Source organism: Vanellus vanellus (assembly GCF_965231255.1).
Source record: "Vanellus vanellus genome assembly, chromosome: 3".
Taxonomy (NCBI): Eukaryota; Metazoa; Chordata; class Aves; order Charadriiformes; family Charadriidae; genus Vanellus; species Vanellus vanellus.
The window spans coordinates 90,132,996-90,150,400 of NC_138907.1; the positions used below are offsets into that span (position 1 = coordinate 90,132,996).

The following is a 17,405-nucleotide window of genomic DNA, read 5'->3' on the forward strand; positions in this document are numbered from 1 at the left end:
CTTTATTTCAGGCAGCATCTTTCCCTCTTTGAGGAAATGATGCAGCTGTGATTAATGCTTTCAGAGTTACTTTGTGTTCAAAGACAGGACCATCAATTAGTCAATGAGTAACAAATTTTAAAAGTCAATTAGAAGTAAATTATCTGTTTCTGTATATTCGTGCAAATCTGTTTCATGCTAATGTCTGTGAAGCCTAGCATGACTTCACCTAAATTGTGTGACAGATGTTTCCCTTCTCACTATCAGCAGCTTCAATGGAATATTAAATATTTGTATTTAAGCTGACCTGTGGACTTTCTTAAATTAATTCCCACATGCGTTTAGTATCAATATGACTGCTATTTCTACAATGAATATATTAGAATATACATTACCTATAGAAGCAGCAAGTTAGGTAGCTTTTGGTACACAGACTTGTTTAAATAAATCTGTAGAATAAGACTAGTGCTCAGTATAAAAGAAAAGGTTTAAAAAAAAATAATTAAGCCTAGCTTGAGCCTGTTGTGTAGAAGTGCAATATACTTCGTAACTCCAGACTTCTGCGTTGGAGGCACTACCAAGATTATAAAATTAATGACCAAAATCAATACCAAATAGTGAGGAGTTTCACGGGTACTGACTTTCATGATTTCAGGACTTTTGTCCCACTTCTGATATGTGTGTCCATCTGTCCCATTTCTGGTCTATTAATCTTGGTGTTATTGCCAGACCCAAGCCAAAAGCTACTCCAGCAGCAAAAGTTATCTTTGTCATGTGGATGACCAGCTCCACTAATGCATCAGACAACAGAGATCTCTAAGATTGCGCAGATTTTAAGGTTGTCCTTGTGGGAACCAGCATGCTGGATAAGGGGAAGGACCATACCTGGTTGCTTTGTATAGAACAGCACAACATGTGCCAATTACCACCTAAGTCTGCAATATGCCAATTGCTCCATATTCTGCAGAACATGACCTTGCTGTGACATGGTTTAGGACCAGTAAAAGTGCCTGATAGCTATTCTTTGTCTAATTTTCTCCCTCATATTTATCCTCTCCCTTATCTAAATTACCTTTTCAATTTTTTAATTTCTTCATAAGCACAAAAAAGGCTTTCCCTATGGGATGTAGAGTATATATACTCACACCTCTCAGCCTGTACCCTTACCACCGTCTATTGTTATTCTCTTAGATTCATACACAGGAAAAGTAATTCAAGGTGTCCTCCCAAATTTAATGACTAGTCTACTTGGGATGTATGAGCACGTCCAGGCTATGTCCTTCTTGGGCCATCATTCTGACTGGAAAATTGACAGCCTGCTCTAATTTCTCATGGGTGCTTTTTATCATGGTAACCAAAGGAACTACTGGAACCATTAAGGAGGGCGAGCACAGAGGCTGAATGAATTTTTGTGGACAGAAGCTGCGCGAGACTGAGACATGAGGTTATATTTAACAGTAGAAGCATAGAAACTCCTGGGTATTGCATGATTTATGTATCTACCGGTGTTTTGCAACTTCTGCTGCATGTGCTGTAGAGGGAGACTACTGCTACCTACCTGGCTCCATCAACCTGAGACAAAGTCAGGAGAATGCTTCTCCTTTGAGAAGTCCTTTTCTCCCCCTTCCCAGAGCTAAACAGATCTGTTCAGGACTGCTGCTATCACTATGGTTACAGCCAGCCTCTCCAGGAGCTCTGTTTTGTACCACTGGCCCTAAGAGTAAGAGGGAGAAGCGAAGCAACAGCGCTGGGCCCGATGCTGGCTCGGGCCTGAACAGGATGGGGTCTGAACCTCTGCCTGGGCTGTGAAGGCAGGAGGAAAAGGCATCTATTCTGGCTGAAGAACTGGAAGATCTGAGAGTAAAAACTGGGAAATGAACAAAAAAACCTAAGCAGAAATATGGTGAGAAAGCCCTAACTCAAAGTGCAGGAAATAAGAGTCCTGCATGCTTTACATCACCTGAGACACAGGCATCTGTGGTGCATAGTTCCAGTGTGAGGTGTGATGAATCGGCCTCTAGACATGCCTTCTTCCCTCCATGTGCGTGCCTGAAGGTGACATTAACACAGACAGACTCTTTTTTTTCTCATTTCAAAATCAGTTAAGAATTATCTTTGAGTGTTTGTCTCAAAATGGCTGTTCAGCTTGTCATTAATTGATCTTCTCTCCTTTAGGGTCTTCATTATGACGTTGAAAGCACAGTTACAAACAGTCAAGGAAAACCCCACAATTCTGGCTTATTCTTAACAGCAGGAACGCTTTCCAGCCGCTTATATGGCCCTCGTCTAGACCTCCCAGTGCACCCCACCAGCCAAGCTGTGAACCTGGGATTCACAGAGCCACCACATCAGGTGACATCTCAGGACTGAGTCTAAAACTACGTTGTCAAAGGGTAAGTCCCAAGCCTCTGTCTATTTAGGCCTGGGCGGTTCCCTCCACGGTCTCTCCTTTTTCCTGTGTGGCTTTTATTATAAACCTGAACTCCTGTTTGTGGAGTTGTTGGATTTTTTTGGGGTGGTGGTGGCTGTTTTGAAATCCAAAAGCAATACACCTTCAGTCGATCACATCCCTTCACTCTGAATTTTAAGAGTACTGATGTCTTCTTCTTGTCTCATTGTCTTAAAGCATCTTAGGTTTTCAGAAAGATCATAATGCATCAAAAATTCATACAACACGCTTGTCAAGAATGAGATTTGTCTGAAGCACCTCTCGAATCTCTCAGGGTCAAGTGATCCTGGATTTGCTCAATAAAATCTTTGTATGCAGCAGTCAGTGGAAGTCCATCCAGTGACTTTAAAAAGAAATACAGAGGAGCCCCACGTAGAGCAATACCAACCAAGGAAGACGTAAACAAGACAAATTTTCATAGTGTTTTTTATTCATGACACTGATTATTTGTTGCTGAGTATGCAAGTAATGGCAGATAAATTAACATCTAAAAAATGCTTCTGTAATTGCAATCTTGCAATGTGTTCCTCTGTGTACTCCACCTCATGACTTGGCAACCTGATGGCTTATAACCAAAATACTGGAGGATCTCTTTATTCTTTGCATTTAAATTTGGTTTGCAACACATCCATTTTATGGCAATAGTACAAATTGTCTGACTTAGCTTTTGCTTAAATATTTTGACAATCTGAAAATATAAAATCAGCTGAGTATCAATGATCATAGTTTTTGGTGACGCAGTGGAGAAATCTCAGTGACACAAACTGCTGATAACAATATGGACTAGTTCAGAAAGTATCCAGACCTTCACATTAATCTTGGTTCAGAAGATGTACACTAGACGCTAATAAAAAGTTGCATTGCTAATTAAATACGTCACCTAGCATAAGGTTGAAAACTATCTTGCTTGTGACAAGTAAAACTGTTTTAAATTTCTGCTGGGTGAAACCAGTAAACTCTGAAACAGTTTGTGTATTTTTTTTTCCCTATAATATACCAGTTAAAAAGAAGCCTCCTATCTTTTGGAAAGTCAAGCCATGCTAAACTTCTGTCAGTATTACCAAGAAGAGTTCAGAGTCTCTCTTAATGCCAGTAATGGAACATGAAGTATCTGTAGATCCCAACTGTTTCTTTCCTCTGCAATCAATTGGCACTATGACCCCAATAACTGACCGTGAAATACAGAGGGAAAGCTGTTTGTGTGCCTCTGCTAAGACATGCTTCTGGCTCCCCCAAATCACTCCATTGATGATGAATTTCTAGGAATGGAACTTAACATTTCTGTGGTAAATGAAACACGATTTCTAAATATTACTAAAATTTGTCTGTACTTGAACAGCAGACTATGGCAGTGCTAAAGAACACAGTGTTATATTATCTTTCTGTGCAACTCCAGCGTTTATTCATTTGCCACTCATTACTGACTAGAGCTGACAAGCACGGACACTGTGGTTACACACGTTCTCACGATTGGAATATGAGTATCACTTATGGGAACATTCAAAGTTTGCAGACCCCTGATGTTTATTGACAGCAATTAGTAACATATGCTTTATGTCTTTTTTGAAACAAATCCCTCTCGGTATTCAAACACTACATTTGAGAAAATCCAAATGTCTCTATTTGCTCTGCAGAAATAAAGGAGATTTAACCAATACTGAAAGCCTGAAAATTCAAACACCTCTCTGCAATAGACACAAGCAGCACCATCTGAACAGTTATCTTGGAAGGGATTTTCCATAGAAACGGTAAATTGAACTTTTGAGCATTGTTTTAACAGGATTCCCAAGCTTTCAGGCTACCTAGGACTTTAAAATCTCTTGGTTGGCAGGTAATAAAAAAAAAAAACAGTAGTAAAAAAAGCTGCTGTTTCATACTGTCACAGACCACAATCCCTCGTCAGTATTCTGCTGCTGGCATAATAAATGAAAATGGTGCCGTATGTCTTTGTATGCAACACCATCCAATTATCACTGCATATGCACAAATCTTCAATACTGACTGTACATACTGTTTTCTTCAGCTAATTAATAACACGCGCTTACATCGCCTTCTGAAATTTGTTCTAACGGCAGCTCTAAGTAATTGCTACCAGTACCATTTCATTTAGACCCCACCCACTTAAATCACTTTACTCCAAAACTAAGTTCAGCCAATTTATGGTAATATATGTACACCACATTTCTCAATGCTCCACAGATCACTCCGTTAGGCTTCAATTACACAATAAAATTGTGGCAATATATCCTCCCTGGCGTAGCGCTGCGTTGTAACTGAGACCTTTAGGCTATCTTCGGTAACGGGAAGAAAACCCTTCCGGGGACATACTTCGGATATCTTTGGTAACAACAGCAACATCATAAAAAGGTTCTGGACAGATCTAGTGCGTGTGCGGTTTTGGGGTCGCTCGGTGCATCATTAGAAGCGTTAATGACAGGACCACGCCGTAGACAGGGGAAGCATCAGTGGCTTCGGCTCCCCCCCCCCCCCCGCCAACCCAATCCGTGGGTCCCCGCGGATTTCCACCGGGCTCCCCCAAACGCCACCCGCCTGGGTGCAGCTCCGGCCGCCCGCCACCGGGAGGCGAGAGGGGCGGGTGGGGGTGGGGGGTGGTGGCTCGGTCCGCGCCTCACCGCACACCTTAAGCGGGCAGGAGGAGGCGGGGGTGGGGGGGGACCGCCGCGTCCCCTTTAAGAGGCGCGGCGGAGCTGTAGGGGGGAACACACGACGACTATACCCCACGGTACCGGGCGGCCCGGCCCGGCCAGACCGAGCGGGGTCACCTGACTGCGCCGGGCCACCGACCTGCGGCGGTGGCGGCGGCAACAGCAGCTCCGCGCCGCGCCGGTCCGCTCCGCTCCGTCCCTCCCTCTGCACCGGGGTAGGGGGCGGCGCTGCTGCGGCAGTAGCGCGGGGATTAGGCTGCGGGAGGATTAAGCCGCCGGCTGGAAATAGCAGCAGCAGCGGCTCCTCGGGCGTGGACGCCCAAGCGCATCTCCGGCGGCGGGAGGGGGCAGCCCGCCCCGCACCTGGGGCTACCGGAGCCGGGGGGAGGGAGGGAGGGAGCGGGGAGGGGAGGGGGGGTGGCGGCGGCTGCTGCTGCTGCGCCGCGGGGCGCCTCGCCAGCGGGCCGGGCCGGGCCGGGGAGCGGTCGCGGCGGGAGGCGGCGGTGCCCTCCCCGGAGCGGCGGCAGGAGGAGGAGGAGGAGGACGGGAGGGAAAGAAGGAAGGAAGGACGCACTGACAGGTCGGCCGCTGGCGCTCGCTTCATCCTCTTCGTCGCCCCCCCCGCCGGTCTGCTGCATGGCGCTGGGCGCCGCCGCATCCAGCGGCGACCCGTTTCCCGGGGTGTGGGGGGATGTTCTCCGGGGGGGGGAGGCATCGGGAGGGCATAACATGGCGCAACGGTGCCATAATCTCCCACCGGCGGGGCGGGCGCTGCGGCGGGGCCGGGGCGCGGCGGTGGCGGCTCCCCCGCGGGCCGAGCGCTGCCGGGGCAGGTGGTGGCCCTGGTGTCAGGGGGTGGGGTGGGGAATGTCCTTTTGCCCCCCCCCCCCCCCCCCCTACCCGGGGGCTCGTACGTTATTTGCGTGCAGCTTCCCTTCCGCTACCATCGTTATTTCCCCTCCATCTCCCCCCTGCGGCGGTCTAAAATACCCTTTATTTTTGCCCCAGGCGGCTTCCAGCGAGGCAGAAGCTTACACAACGGGGCGGGGGGGGGGGGGGGGGGGGGCTGCGCCTCGGGAAGGGCCGGGCTGCCTGAAGGACCATTGTGCGTGTGGCGTGGCCGTGTGTGTCCCTCTGTCCGCGCGTGTGCGTGTCTCTGCCGTGGCCTCCCCCCCTTCCCCCCCCCCCTCCCCACCGCACTCCGCCTTCGCCTCCCCTGGGCGATAAACCCGGAATCTCCCCTTTCCCCTCCCGTGTTTTCCGCCTCTGCAGCAGCAGCAGCAGCAGCAGCAGCGAAGATGTCGGGTCAGACGCTGACAGATCGCATCGCAGCTGCTCAGTACAGCGTTACGGGATCGGCCGTCGCCAGAGCCGTCTGCAAAGCCACCACGCACGAAGTGATGGGGCCCAAGAAAAAGCACCTGGACTGTGAGCATCATTTCCCCCCCGACCCCCCCCCTTTTTTTTGGTTTTTTTTTTGGTATCCCCCAAGCGAAGAGCCCGCTGGGCTCTTCAGTGCGCCTTTGAGCCTGCTGGCTGCTGCGCTTGCTGTAATCCAGCTTGCAGACCCTAAGGGTTATGACAAATCTCCAGGAGAGGATGAGTTATTATTGCATTTCTTCTCTTATTGCATAATACTGCTCTTTCGGCCATCTTTTTATATACTCCCCCCCCGTGACCTCTTGCCTTTTATCCAGGAAGGCGGTGTGAGGCATGCCTTGCGGAATAGGGGCTCGGAAAGAGGGGAGGGAATGGGACCCAGGGCAAAATGGACACATGCGCTTCTCACTGCCTGCTTCAGTCAGGATTAAGCTGGGCAGAGCCATAAATGCTACACCAGGAGCTGGCCAAGCACTGGAAGGAGTGTGGCCATCTCCGCAGTGGACTTCTGAAGAGGTTTAGATGGTGGTGTGTTTAAATGGCAAGGTGCTTGGATAAGGCTGCGCTGCAGGTTGGGACAGCCTTTGGAGAGTTTAATGGCTGTTGCTGAGGTCCCAAGTATCAGAGAGCAACTTCATGAGCTGCCTGATGGTTTGCATCGTGTTTTATTGAAGATGACTGTAGCTTTGTCTCAAAGATTTATGATCTATTCTGGACTGGCATTAGCTGGTTAATGCACGAAACAAGGTTGAAGTCAAAACGTTTCTTAAAAAACAATGAGCTAGTGATGTTTTGTCTTGACAATTTTATTTCTTGTCAACCCACTCAACTGTCACTCCTTGCTTGGAGACACCAAGGAGTAGAGTGGTTACCAGTAGTAACTCTGTCCAGCACTGAACTCAGTAGATCAACAGCAGGTTTTTTAATGTCTAAAATTAAGTGGTCCATTTTTTTTGGACATGGTAAGAACAACTTTCAAGTAAAGATCAGCAGGTTTTATACCAAGCAGTTTCTTGGCTGCTGGTGGTTACTAAGTAATGCTGGTGCATGTAATTACAACTCTGATGATGCTGTATTTCTTAAAAACAGGTAGTATTACTTCTGGAAAATAATTCCAGATTTCAGTGCTAATGACTTCGTAGCTAACCTTTATCGTGGAAAACAGCATGTTGGTCTTCCAGGATATCTAAATACTCTTGTATATATGTCTGAGAGATGCTGATGGAAGCAGCATTGATTGAAGACTGACTTGAGTCTAAACAGTTGTTTAAATAGATTGGCTGTCTTGATATCATGTATTCTCTCTTGTTTTCTTGTATAGTTTAAAAAATCATCTTGGTTATTGATGTCTCTCATGTTGCTGTTTGGTAGCTGTCGACACTTCTTAATCTGTAGGCTGTGTCTGGACAGTCCTACTGTATCTGTTACTAAAAGCTTTAGCTTAAAAAAAGCCTAGCTCATATGTTTAAAAGCATGCTGTGTCTCTGTGTGTATTTTAATATCTATACACGCACACGTGTGTGTGTGTATATATATAAGTAAAAGCACTATCTGGAATAGGCAGGATTAAAGTGAGGTAGAAATAGTTTACCAGTGATATATTAAGGTCTGGAAAGGGATTGTGTTTGGATACTGGTGCTAATATTACTACTTCAGAAAATGAGCGTGGGAGAGACTGAAGCCGGTAGCATTCCAAGGAATTTCATACCCACCTGCAAGTAAGACACCCAAGAGGAAGAAAAATGATCATTTACTGGGAAGATACATCCCTGATAATTTTTCTTTCTATTTTCCAAGCTGTATGTAACACTTGAGTTAACTAACTGGTATCATTAAAGACAGAGTCTTGGCAGTGGGAGACATGCACATTCTAAATTTTGGACTATAAATTAAAATTAAATTCATGTTTTAGAAGAAAAAATATTCTCAGGCTCTTAAACCTGAGGCATCTCCTCAGAACTATGATTTGTTAGGCAATTTCTTGAACTCTTGACATACATCTTGTGAACGTGTTAAAATGAGAGTAAATTAAAAGTCAATCCTCTGAAAGAATAATAGCCCCATGCGTGCAGGAGGTACTGCTAGGTGGAGGTAGATCTGAGCCACGTGGCTGGCTGCATTTCAGGTTGGCAAAGTCGCATTTGAAGACGTGGAGAAGGGAATGAAAGGTAAAACTTAACAATGCCTTAAGATGAGTTTTAAGTCAAGGTGTGAAGGATTTAGACAATTAAAACTCAAGGTACCAGAGGGGGATGGTTGGAGCGATGTTTCATGAAGAGCTGCAATTCTAGTATTGGCGTGGGGGTTTTGTGTCCTTAGGGAACTTCATAATTTTATTTAGTATCTTAGTGGCCAGGTGTCATGTCACACAACCTATCTTCCACTGCCCTGCTTAGCAGATGGGCTTTGTAAATTAAATGGAGAGATCAACTATTTAACATGAGTTAAGTAGGCCTGTGAGGATGGGACACAATGATGCCTGTCCTCATATGTTTTCTGCAGAAGGTATTTGTCCCAGAGGGTTAGAGAAAGATGATAGGCGACAAGGTGTGGGGTGTCCTTTTTTTTTTTTTTTTTTTTTTTTTGGTTTAGGTTTTTTTAGTGAGTACCACTTAGAGGGAATTTGCTCTGAAGAATAAAAAGCACGATTTAGGTATCGGTGCATGTGTGTGAGGAAGGGAGAACAGAATTAATGTCTTCTGTGAACAAAAGCTGAGCTCCGAAGTGTTTAGCTTTGTGTGGTTTTCTGTACTCGCATAGCTTACAATTGGAGGCTTTAATATGGATGCTGTGTAGTACATGGTGCTGCTGGAACACCTCTCCTTTGAGGAACGGCTGAGAGACCTGGGTCTGTTTAGCCTGGAGAAGAGAAGACCAAGGGGGGGATCTCATCAATGCTTATAAGTATCTAAAGGGTGGGTGGCAAGAGGATGGGGCCAGACTCTTCAGTGGTGCCCAGCGACAGGACAAGGGGCAACGGGCACAAACTGGAACACAGGAAATTCCATCTCAACATGAGGAAAAACTTCTTTACTTTGAGGGTGGCAGAGCACTGGAACAGGCTGCCCAGAGAGGTGGTGGAGTCTCCTTCTCTGGCGGTACTCAAAACCCACCTGGACATGATCCTGTGCAACCTGCTGTAGGTGAACCTGCTTTGGCGGGGGGGTGAACTAGATGATCTCTAGAGGTCCCTTCCAATCCCTGCCATTCTGTGATGATGGCGGTCCTTTGGCATGGACTCTGGGTGCTGCACAGGCTTGTCATGTAAAGTACTGAAGTATGATTAGGTTGCTGTCATATACTTATTCCTAAGATTCACTGTTTTCTTGAATTCCACCTCTGATGCTAGTGAATTTCAAGCAACTGCGGGAAGTAGTGCCAGATGGCAATAAATGAATTTCCCAGGTCCCTGTGGGGAGGAAAGGAACGTAAATCTAGGATGCTCTGATGGTTTGGGGCAAGCCGTTGCAGTTGGCATATTAAGAGCTCTGACCCTTTTGGACTTACCGAACTTGTCATCTTGAAGCCGTATCATTGTGATGGCTTTATCTCCTTCAGCTAACCATGTTGTATTAAATAAATTACAATTAGATACAGCAACTGAGGAAAGCATTTCCATGGAGAGGTGGGGATTAGCAACTTGATTTTGCTGCAGTGAGAAAGGCCATTGCAGAGTGGGTGAATGAGATATGTGGACAATGTTAAGGAGATATGAGCTGTGGTAATTCAGCTGTGAGAGCAATCCTAGTGCACAGCATAGAAGTTTCATTATCATAATTGTTCTGAAAGATGTGTTAAGGCATCACTGAGGGTTTAATTGTGTGGGGCAAGTGAAAGGCAGCTTCCAGCCTTGAATGGGGGGTGACTCTGATGGTATCAACAGGGAGAAGCTTTCGGAGAAGCGAAATAATGACTTCCAAACATTAAAACACAGGACAAATGAGGGGAAAAATAGGTAGATCTGAACTCAGCTCCTTTTGTAAAGGATCTTGCTCAGAAACAGACCGTCAAGCTTTCGTTTAGCGAAGTAAACTGGAAACCAGTGAGGTTGTTGCATCTGCAGTTGGCTTTAACAAGTTCCTGCTTCTGAAAATGATCAAAATGGATGGGACTTTCCTTGGTTATTTTGTTGAGTGAATTGTTTTGCAGCAGGAGGAAGTTCTGGAGTGTATTCTAAAAAGACCATGTGGTGCCTCCTTACTTCTTCAAAATAATTCTCATAAGGTAGAAGGCCCTTCCAGAGGCCTGAACAAGAGATGAGATTTTCTTGAAATACAGAAACAAAGCAGATGAAGATGAGGACTTGATTTTTCTGTGGCTGTGGAGATGACCTGTAACACCTTTACATCCAAAGTCTAATTTTGCATATTTGTACGTGGCTGACAAACAAAGGCTCTAAAAGGAAATTTATAGTTTACTTCATGCTGGTAACTGAACTGCAGGGCTATTTTCAGTATTTCATTCCTGCAGTGTTTTGCCTTTCTCCTGCAAACTGTGGGGCTAATTGAATAATTTTGAACCACTGTGGTCTCTAATGTTGAAACAGCAGTGGCCGTTGACCAAAAGCAATGGGTTAAACGTTTTTTGTAGGCTCAAAAAAGGTAAAGCTGCTAGATCCCACAGGCCTGAGAAACCTTTAGCTCATTCCTGAGCAATATGTCCGTCTCTCTTGGGGGAGAGGTAGGGATCAGTGGAGTTATCTTGAGTCACTAGGCTTCGGTGACTGTTAACTTGGATACGTATTTTAGAAACTGTTTGCTGTTGAAGCGATTTGGGGAGTGTTCCAAGTCTGTTGGCACTTGGGGCCTTTTCCTAGCGGGAGTAGCGCAGATGTACAAGTACTGCATTGCTCTGCAGTCCAGGTGACACTTTGTCTTTACGGCTGTGGAAGTACCTTCAAGAAAATTGCCAAGAATGGAATCCCTGTACGAACTGGGCTTAATCCTTCACACTTTACTAATGAAACTAGTTTTGTATGTCTCACTGTATCTTGTATTGCGGTAACTTGTTGTAGTTTCCATGTACGAGGGAACAGACTTTGTTTAAAAGTTAGCATTGAAGATCAGCTGTGATACAGTGTCTTGGGTTCTGTTGTCACAGCTGGGGTGTATTCTAAATTGTGAACTCCTCCTTGTTGCCCCAATGAATCTCTTTCACACATGAAAAGAAAAACAATCCAAGCAAGCAGTTATTTTCTTTATTCATTGGATTAGCACATTTATTTTTTGTGTGTGTAAGAACTTATCATCATTATCTATGATAATGATGATGATGATCTCTATTTCTGTGGGCTTCTCCCACTTCCTTTCCCCAAACAGTATTGAAGTTTCACTTCATTTGGAGGTATGTAAATCACTGAATAGGAGTAGAAATTTCTGTCATGGGTAAGGGGAGCTAATAAGAAGGCTTTTTAGATTAGTTGGTCTTGAGTATTTCAATGGCATTAACTTTTCAGTTCCACCCCTGGCCCCATACTGTTTTTAAGGCATGTGTAGTACCAAGAGAAGGCTGCTGTTTTAATTAAGCTAAAACTTCGCTAACTAATAATGTTTCAAAATATGTTTGAAGCTGTGTAGAAGTTTGAATTCATGTTAAGATGTAAAGGTTGAAACATTGTCAGGATCTCTTGATCTTGTGCATCTGAACTATTCTGTCTTTAAGTCTTCTGATGGTACAATGCCTAGGGAAAGGAAAGGGAGGATGAGGAAACAGAAGAGCGGGTAGACAGTGGAATATTAAACTTTCTTTCATCCAAACGGTGTAACTTGATAAAGCTAGATTGACTGGTCCTACCCTCCCTCCCTTTGGCTTTCCCTCAGCTGAGGGCATGTATTCTTAGTCTGTTTTCAGTAGTCATCAAGATCCTTCTGTTAAATGTGCTTTGTCAAGGTCATGGATGACAAATTCTAGGACAAGTGAGGTCTTTCTGCTGTACTGACTTCCATTAGTGGACCTTGATAATGGAGTAGCCATGTCTGCCTTTGAGGCCCCTTGTTTGTGAGATGGTCAGTGTGACAGTGACCAGTCCATAGTTTTAATCACCTCTTTTTAGTAGTTTAATATGTTTCGTAATAGTCTCATAGTGTTTACTCCCTTAGATCCTGGGCGGCAGCAATTGGACATCTTTTAAACAACAACAACAAAAAAATATCTCTGGTTTGATTTCATCTGTGCCTCTGATTTCCCAGCCTGGATCTTAAACCCTCCATCTTCTGTGTATGCCTTACCTGGCACTGTGCCGCTAGTGAGGAATTCTGTGAAGTCTACAAGGAAATGCTCTGTTGGTGTGGTCAGTCCATGCTTCTGTGTCTCTGCCCCATGAAGGAGCCTCTGAAGTGCTTAAAAGTAGCTGACAGTCAGGAGAACTCTGAAGGGCATAAAGCATTTTGAATGTTATTCGCCTTCCCTGCTTCTGGAGAAATTGGTAGCCAAAGAAGAGAATTTGCTGGCCTCCTAGTCCCCACTTCTGAAGAACTGGTAATACAGCAGAGGCACACCTGCCTCTAGTATTGTTCTGCCTGTGTTCAAGATACTTGAGACTACTTCGCTCTTCTTACCCTGCTTACCTTCCCGCCTGTACTGGGTGTCCGTGGCAAGGTGCTGGCTGCAGGCGTGGCCTCTGTGAGAAGAGACCAGGGCATGCTCTGTGCCAGACATGACCAGCTCCACAATGGACCCACCACAGGACACAGCCGAGCCCGTCCGCCAAGCTTGTGTCACCTCCAGGAAAACATACTTAAAGGGCAGAGAACGCTGGACAGGCAGAGGAGAAGGAGGGACAAAGTGAGAAATGGTAGACTGAACACCAAGGTCAGAGGTGGAGCAGGAGGTACTCCATGATGCTGGAGCAGATATCCGGTGGAGGAGACCCTTATTCTCAGAGGTCACAGCTGCAGCATCCCTCCCTGCTACCAGGACCTTGCCACGTGCACCCAATATACCCCCTGTCCTCGAAGAAAAGAAAGGGAGAGACATTCTTCACTGTGCTGTGGACATACAGTATTGCTGAAGGAGCCGAGTCCAGTGTTTCTGGGGGCGCGGGGGGGTGACATTGTATCCCTTCCCCCAGTTGTACTACAGCCTTTAAGTTAACATGCCCTGTTCCTTTTTGGAGTTTCTTTTCAAGGCACAGATCAGGATGCAGGTAAGGGTGGAAAAGCACAAGGTCTGGTGTGTGCCTTGGGGAAATACAGTAGTCTCACCAGTAAGCGTCTGATGAAACTTGAATCTCCAAGCTTCAACACGTGCCATGCAGATTAGGAACGATATTCTGCTGGGCTTGGAGAGAGAGTTTTCAAATACCATGAAAATTACAAAGCAAGTAATAAAGCAAGCCAAGAAATCGGGGTCTGAATCTCCGCGCAGGACCTCTAGTGTGCCAAAAGAATGGGTCACCCTAGCACAAGGCTGAACCCTGAACTCAAACTACATGATATGATAGAAGAAGCCTTCCCAGTAGCTTTGTAGGCAGTGATGTGTAGCACGGGGTTTGCAGCAGTACTTTTGTTCCCCTGAGTCAGCAATACCAGCAAGGTTGCAGTGTGAAGCTTCATTGGTAAGTTGATATTAGAGCACCCCACCCCATCAGACGCTGCATGGTTGCTTGATTTTTCCTACTGGCCAAAATTTTGCTTGGATGAGAACTTGGTGGCTTAAATAAAACCTGAATAAACCAGATGTTGGCAATTGCTAGAAGGGAATCGGAATACTTGGCAGAGGCTAGCTTGTCACTACGGCGTATGGTTAAGTCTGCTTTTTCTTGCTAGACCCTTAAAACCATTTGTAATACTTTTAGTCATGCTATTTTGATCATGTTTATTTCTGCAGAGCTGCTTGGAAACACTGAAAATGAATAGCAAACAAGTTTTGCAAGGGTGGGCTCAGAGGTTTATTCAACAGTTGTAGCTGGTAGCCAGTGACCTGCTCGCGCTCATCAAAAATTCTTCCCTTTAGGTTGTGAAAACACATTTGCTGAAACATTTCAGAGTTGTAGCCCACTAGGAGAGGGGATATACCGGCAGTCTGGACTAGTGCCACAAATGGTATTGGACATGAGCCGTGAAATGTCACCGTGAATGTAGGTGGAATACCAGAACAGTGTTTTCTAGGCTGCCGGCAAATGGTGCATCCCGTGGCTGTCTGAGGCTTACAGCTTAGTCATAGGCAGAGAGTGAGAAATGGCAGCGCACTGTATGACCACCGACTTCCGGACAAACCAAGTCTAAATACCCTCCTGTTCCTCCTCCCTGCCCAGGATAATGCGATCTCATGCTTTGTTTTAGATAGTATCTGTATCTTAACTTAGTTTAATGAAAGGGATCAGATGCTGAAGAGTCCTGGTGTCACACTAATGTTGTGTACTTATGTAATCTGTATTCTGGCCATTTGAGCTGAGGCCGCGTGTCAGTCGGTTGCTTTCCTAGAGTCTGTTTTTTCTAGCTATTGATAAAACTCAAAAGCATTAGGATATTTCTTGTTAGAGGAGATTTTGCGACTACATACGCATGGTCATGCTTGAAGGCCACCAAGAAAGCACACCCTGCCTCTCGTGTGTACTGAGAACTGCAAGTTGCTGACAGGACGTGTCTGCAGCTTGGGTCTGACTCGTGGCAATCAACTCTTTTCTTGGTCGTTAGCCAACATGCAAAATTACCACAGGTAGAAAGTAAGTTGGCAGGAACTCCTGTGTTGTAGTTGGGCCACAGAACTATAAAAAAAACCCAAAAACAAAAAAACCCAAACCGTTGAGCCATGTGCTTTGCCAAGGTGGCTTTACTTTCTCAAAGAAGGAATGAAAAATAAATCAATGTTCTTTGCTGTTGTTCCTAGGTATTGAGAGATGAGGTTATGGCTGAGATGTGAAACGCTGGTAAGGGCAGACTGGGGAGTTTGGTGTCCAGTTGAGCCGAGATTGTTCTACCTTATGTTTAAAGGACCAAAGAATGCATCCTTTCAAGAAGGCGTCTTGAACATTGCTGTGCTAAAAAGGTGGGACAAGACTGTGGCCGGACTGCTGGCAGTATAGTTGATCATTTCAAACTGACTCTCGGCTTGGCACGAGCGTGGATGACACAATGGCAGCGGGTGCTTCCATAGCAGATGGTCAGCGGTTAGCCTGCAGAGCCTGGCAGGCTCCTAGTGCCTCTGGCATCGTTTTGTTATATCTCTTAAGTCTCTCTGATAGTTTACAGAATGTTCTAAAATGGTCCTGCATAGAAGTGAGAGGAAGACATGACTGCTCAAAGCATGAATAAAACATGCTGACTTGTCGCCCACATTCTTAAAATGTATGCAAGTTTACAAGTTTAGAGGAAGGTCCTCCAAATAAGGCAGCGATTTGTTATCTGGCCACAGTGCAGGACTGCGCTAGCTAGAGCATACATCTTTACACATAGTTGAAGAGCCCACATAGATGCACTTCAGTGGGAGTTCAAAGTGTTTTTAAAGGGACTCTTCCTTTCTCTTCTCGTTTCAGCGAGTGTAGGACTTGTATGAAGGGGGGAAGCCAGCTGGCCTGTTTCCTGGCTGCTGTTTCTCATTATGTAGAGGGCGAATATAGACGCAGGCTTTAACATATCATTGCATCAGTTCTTCAGCAACCTTGGAGTTTTAAGACCTAACCTTTTCAAATGGAGACTTGGGTTTGGATCTTGCTGCCTGACTCTGGGCTCCAAACTATGGTTATTGTGCCTGTAGCTCTTAATCTAAGTTTTATAGCTTCATCTAAACCTATTTATAGGAGAACGTACATTCTGCTAAGGGGCAGTAAGCCAGAGGAAGTCAGCATATCTAGTGTGCCAGTGTTTTGAAAACATGTAAATTTTATCATGAGTGATGTTTTGTTACTGGCATCTGAAACAGAATGCTGTTTTCATATGTGAGCCTTGCCTGTGACGTTCTGATCTGATCTTTTTTCCTCTGATTCTAAGCCATTTAGAATCTTTCTAGTTTTGCTAAGCTTGATTTTAAACTTCAGATTGCTCTGTTATTTATGAATGGCAAGAATATTAACAGGTAAAGTTTGCTATGTTTGGAAGAGGTGAGTTTAAAGAACTTCCTCTTGTTTATCAGGAAGCTTGAAATTGCTTAAGCAGTATAATGAGAAACTACTTTTCAAAACTCACCTTCGTAACATGCTTAGGAGTTTAATTGACGCTTCTGGGTGTTCCAGTTTAGCGATGTGACCCTGTGCGAAGCTTTGCTGCCTGGATGCGAGTCTCCATGATGGACTCCAACTTCCCCACTCGCCAATGGCTTGATGGGAGACTTCCACTGCCAGTGGCAAATGCATCTTCCAGAGGCATTGGTGACTTTGAACTGAGATAGCAACTTACTACTGTTAGTTATTTTTTAAAAAATGTTAGCAGTCCTGACTGCATCTTCCCTCTCCGAGGTGGATGTTCCATTGAATTTAACAGAACTATTTTTTGCAACATCAAGAAGTCTGCAGTATATGAAAGGCTGCAGGCTCACGCTGAAGAGTAGTGTCTACTGGTAGTCGATATTAGGGTTTTTTTCAAAATTTCTGAGAGTAAAACTCACCTGTCTGAGTGGCAAAAGCAAAGGGTTCTTGTTTAACTGGTGTAGTATGGGGAACTGCATGTTTGCTTTAATTTTTTTTTTTTTTTTTTCCAGCAAGGAGAGAGTAAAGCTCCATCTAATCATGAAAGATTTCAGTCAGTTTGTAAAAATAAAATAATAAAAAAAAAAAACCCAAACCAACCAAACAAAAAACCCTAAACCAAAACCCAAACAAACATGCAAAAAAACACCAACAGCAAACCCCCCTGTTTTAAGGCACAGCATTCACATATGAGGCAGCCGTCCGGTTTTAGGAACTTACAGTCTTTCTGTTGCATTACAGATACATAAATACAGGACAGAATGGATTGTAACATGGCTACAATCATTTCAAAGTACTTTCTGTTTAG

General features: G+C 45.0%; 1 protein-coding gene across 23 annotated transcripts in view; it reads left to right on the forward strand.

Moving 5' to 3' along the window:
- Positions 1-6,392: 6,392 nt before the first annotated feature.
- The window catches only part of SNAP91 (synaptosome associated protein 91), a gene marked incomplete at both ends in the record, with an annotated part of 67,911 nt that continues 56,898 nt past the window's right edge, over positions 6,393-17,405 (forward strand). For all 23 annotated transcript variants that reach the window (XM_082481275.1, XM_082481268.1, XM_082481273.1 and 20 more), the window contains one exon: positions 6,393-6,522. In XM_082481275.1, the coding sequence (XP_082337401.1) occupies positions 6,393-6,522 (130 nt within the window). The remainder of the gene's footprint in view (positions 6,523-17,405) is intronic.